The sequence below is a fragment of the Mytilus galloprovincialis genome, chromosome 13, assembly GCF_965363235.1.
Source record: "Mytilus galloprovincialis chromosome 13, xbMytGall1.hap1.1, whole genome shotgun sequence".
Taxonomy (NCBI): Eukaryota; Metazoa; Mollusca; class Bivalvia; order Mytilida; family Mytilidae; genus Mytilus; species Mytilus galloprovincialis.
In genome coordinates this window covers 1,717,933-1,722,053 of record NC_134850.1, presented here as the reverse complement: position 1 = coordinate 1,722,053, position 4,121 = coordinate 1,717,933, and the positions used below count along the sequence as shown (strand labels likewise).

Here is a 4,121-nt window from a genome sequence, read left to right as displayed (position 1 = left end):
ATTGTGACGATGCACATGAGCAATCCGGAGGCTTGGATTTTGTATCTTTGAGGTTAAAAGCCTCTAAAACTCTCTTGTGGTTGAAAATCTTGGATGCAATAGACTTGGTGTAAGTATAAGAAATAACAGGTGTAGCTTTATTTTTGAAGTAATCAGGTATAGTTTTTTGTACAGATTTTTGATGGAAAATATTGCTAATATTTATAGCATCTAAACCTTTATTGGCGAATTCTACCTTAAAAAAATAACGTTTTTCCTCACTATTGGATGTAGTCGATACGGGTTTGAATAGTCTATGGTTAGCAATGTCCATGATAATTGCAACTAATCTATACAAAACAGAACGAGAATCAGTAACGGAAGTATTTTGGGCATCTTGAAATAGTAAAGAAAGTTTTGACAATGGAATGGAGTATAATTTAGTTCTAATATGATGAATTCCTAAAGGTTTTTGAACAGACGTTAATAGACTATCAATTGTCACGGTGTGTACAGCAGGTGGTATATATTTTCTGTGACCATGACTTCTAATTCGTCGAGCAGAAGTATTAAACAATTGTAATGTATTGACAGTACTACACCTGGGACTAGACAAAATACCTACACCATCAATTTTGTCATTGCATCCATAGGGAATGGCTGTTCCCAACTCTCTTATCCAAAAGTCTTCTCTTTGTAAACGATATGGTGTACTCAATATGGGGTCATTTGTTGGATGATATATTTTCTCTATAATCCGGACTTTCATTGAAACAATAGAATGGTCGGGCTGATTGAAATGTTTATAGAGAAATTTGTTGTTATTAGGATCATTTACATTAGACCGATGATCATTCATCCTAAAATTGAGTCTTTGTCGAGTTTCCCCGACGTAGATCAATCCACAAAGAGTACATTCAATACCGTATACAATATAGGAAGCAGTGCAATTCAAATCCTCATGACTATGTGTATTGTAATTTTTGGTGGTTAAATTACTTTGAAAGTGGGTATCAGTTATAAGTATATCACAGGTTTTACAATTTTTACGGTTACATTTGGAAATAGAGCAATATTGATGGTTGTCATTGAAATCTAAAATATCTGAAAGTTGAACAGTACACGGCCGAATATATTCAAACTTGTCTGAATTTTTATAGTATAATGAGGATTCAGAAGACTGCACGTGTGTCATTTTCATAACATCATTTAAGATGATCCTTGGGACACCTGATAAAATCGGTGTTGTTGTGTCCTTGACAACAGCCGATTGACACCTTTTTATCCTGGGCGTCGTATCATCCAGTATAATATTTTTTGTTCTACTAGTTTTCATGCTGTTAGGCTACCGGACTGGTAGAATCCTCGGGGACAGATTGTCCACCAGCAGAGATTCCGGTCCGGTGGTGATAAATAAAGGCAACAGTAGTATACCGCTGTTCAAAACTCATAAATCCATGGACAAAAAACAAAATCGGGATAACAAACTAAAACCGAGGGAAACGCATTAAATATAAGAGGAGAACAACGACATAACACTAAAATGTAACACATATAGACAAAATCCCACGAGAATAACAAATATAACATATATATATATAACATCAAAACCAAATACATGAATTTGGGATAGACAAGTACCGTGACACGTCTTATCGCAATGTGAATTTACACTCAAAAATAAGAGAAAACAACGACACAACGTTATAATGTAATACACACAGAAACGAACTATAATATAACAATGACCATATTCCTGACTTGGTACAGGGCATTTTTAAAGGAAAAAATGGTGGGTTGAACCTGGTTTTGTGGCATGCCAAACCTCGCACTTTTATGGCCATGTGAAATATAACATCAAAATGACAACACAGGACTGCAATAAATTATCCTGTTTTCACATAGAAAATGCAACATGTGCAATTTTAATGCATCACCATACCTTAGAAGTGACTTAATTGTCATCAAAATTGTCGAATACTTCATAGATGTACAGTTTTTGTTTACATATCTTGTAAAATGTTCCGACCATGTTTTTTTTTTACTTTTTTTATTTCAGACACTATTACACCCAACATATCACTAGCTCTTTATCGCTATCTATGTCAACATATCGTAGGCACAGAAGAACATGTTAAAACAATCAGATTGATGAACACGGTTAGAGATAATTTGTCAAGAAGCGAGTCAGGTACATGTATAACAAGTGGAAGCTATGGAGAAGGACTTGAAATGCGAGGAAGTGATTTAGATTTAATGCGAGTAAGTAAATCTATTAAGGTGAATGATGATGAACAACCCGACTTTGATCCAAGTAAAACTTATCTGTCCATGGATACAGACGATGTAAAGCCTGGTTTTACTCTATTGAGGCTAGAATATAGCAGAGATCAGTATATTTTGAAATGTTGTGAAGAACATAATGGTAAACGTTATTTTTCGAGTGCATTATATAAGGGAAATATTTTATTGTCTGGGGATAAAGGCAAACAAATTCATGGACCGTGTATAACTGATAGAAAAGGAGTTGTTGATTATGCCTTTTCTTTACATTGTAAAACGTGGATATCTTCTGCTGTAAATTGGATAACAAGATCAGATAGCTCATGGCCAAGTCATAATGTCAAACACAGTATTTTAAAACACGGAGTACTTTTTGTACCGATTGGAGTTCACGGATCACCAAAAGAAGATCTAGAATGGCGAGTATCTTTTTCAGTGGCTGAAAAACTTCTAATTAATACATTTACTCACACCCAATTAATGTGCTATGCTCTTTTGAAAATAGTTTTGAAAGATGTTATAGCAAATGATTCTGAATGTAAAGATTTACTCTGTTCATATTTCCTTAAAACAATTATTTTTTGGATATCTGAAGAACTACCATCATCTGTATGGCAGCCTAATAATATTATAACTTGTTTTATGCGATGTTTCGGCAGGTTAGTCTATTGTGTCGAGCATTCAGTTTGTTCACATTACTTCATTCCAGAAAACAACATGTTCGAGAACAAAATAGAGGGCCGTGGTCGTGATGTACTTTTTAACAAATTGAACACGCTACACAGCTATGGTTGGCGATGCATTTTTCTTTCAGATCAACTATCTAACTTTGATGTAGCGATGTGGAATTTTCCAATTGAACCATTTACATTATATGTAAATGACGTTAAGAAAATAATGCAATCCAATAATTTGTTTACTGCAAATAGTTCCTTAACAGCTTATTCTGAGTTAGATATATTCAACACAGGATTATTACACAACCTATGGTGTCATCAATTTTCAATGATACACTTTTATGCATACTACATATCACATAGCTGCAGTAATCTAGCTCAGAGTTTACCACTTGATGGTGCAATTATCAACAATAATTACCAATACAAACAGTACAAATCCTGTTTAAGTACTCTTCTAACAAATGTCTATCATGACGCTGTTTCTGGATGGCTTATGGTAGCTTCACTTTTTTACAAAACAAAGCAATACAGGAAAGCTTTACACATTATTAGGTATTCTATATCGAAATGTACTTCCGACAAACTGTTCGTGGGAATGAATCTGTCAGATAACCACTACCAGTCAATTAAACTGCTGTCATTTAACAAGAAAAGTGTTCTTTATCTTCGGAAAATATTATTCATAGATGTTATACGGTTTCACATGAATTCAACGTTAACACCAGAAGAACTTTTAATGGAGGGATGGAAAAATCAATATTTCTTTCCATCCACAGCGTATGCCTATTTCCTTAGTATTCTTTGTCATTATCACCTCCATGATGTTAGACAATGTCAGGATTCTATTCAAGATTTAAAACTTGTTCTAGGAGAAAAATATTTGATGTCAGGTGTGAGATATATAGCGGAGGCCTACACTTTATTGGGAGTTGCTTTACAATTATTTGGCGACACGGAATCCGCACGACAAGCTTTCTTAAAGTCGTTGGAAATCTACCCGGATGAATTGTACAATTCTGCCGCAATGCGACTTTTGTAAGATTGTGAAGATGAACACTTAATTTTCGAATGCATTATATAAAAAAAATATATTCTTGTTTGGAAATTATATGCGCATGGCAATTCATAGACCTTGTTTGGAAATATTCTCGGATGAATTGATAATTCTGCCGCAAAGAG

At 34.3% G+C, this 4,121-nt stretch overlaps 1 protein-coding gene across 1 annotated transcript; it reads left to right on the top strand.

Annotated features, from left to right (window-relative positions):
* Positions 1 to 2,041: 2,041 nt before the first annotated feature.
* Positions 2,042 to 3,826, top strand: LOC143057360 (cyclic GMP-AMP synthase-like receptor 2). Its single transcript, XM_076230664.1, has 2 exons — positions 2,042 to 3,015; positions 3,812 to 3,826. The coding sequence occupies exons 1-2, from the start codon at positions 2,131 to 2,133 to the stop codon at positions 3,824 to 3,826; spliced, it is 900 nt and encodes a 299-aa protein (XP_076086779.1). The 5' UTR covers positions 2,042 to 2,130.
* Positions 3,827 to 4,121: the final 295 nt, after the last annotated feature.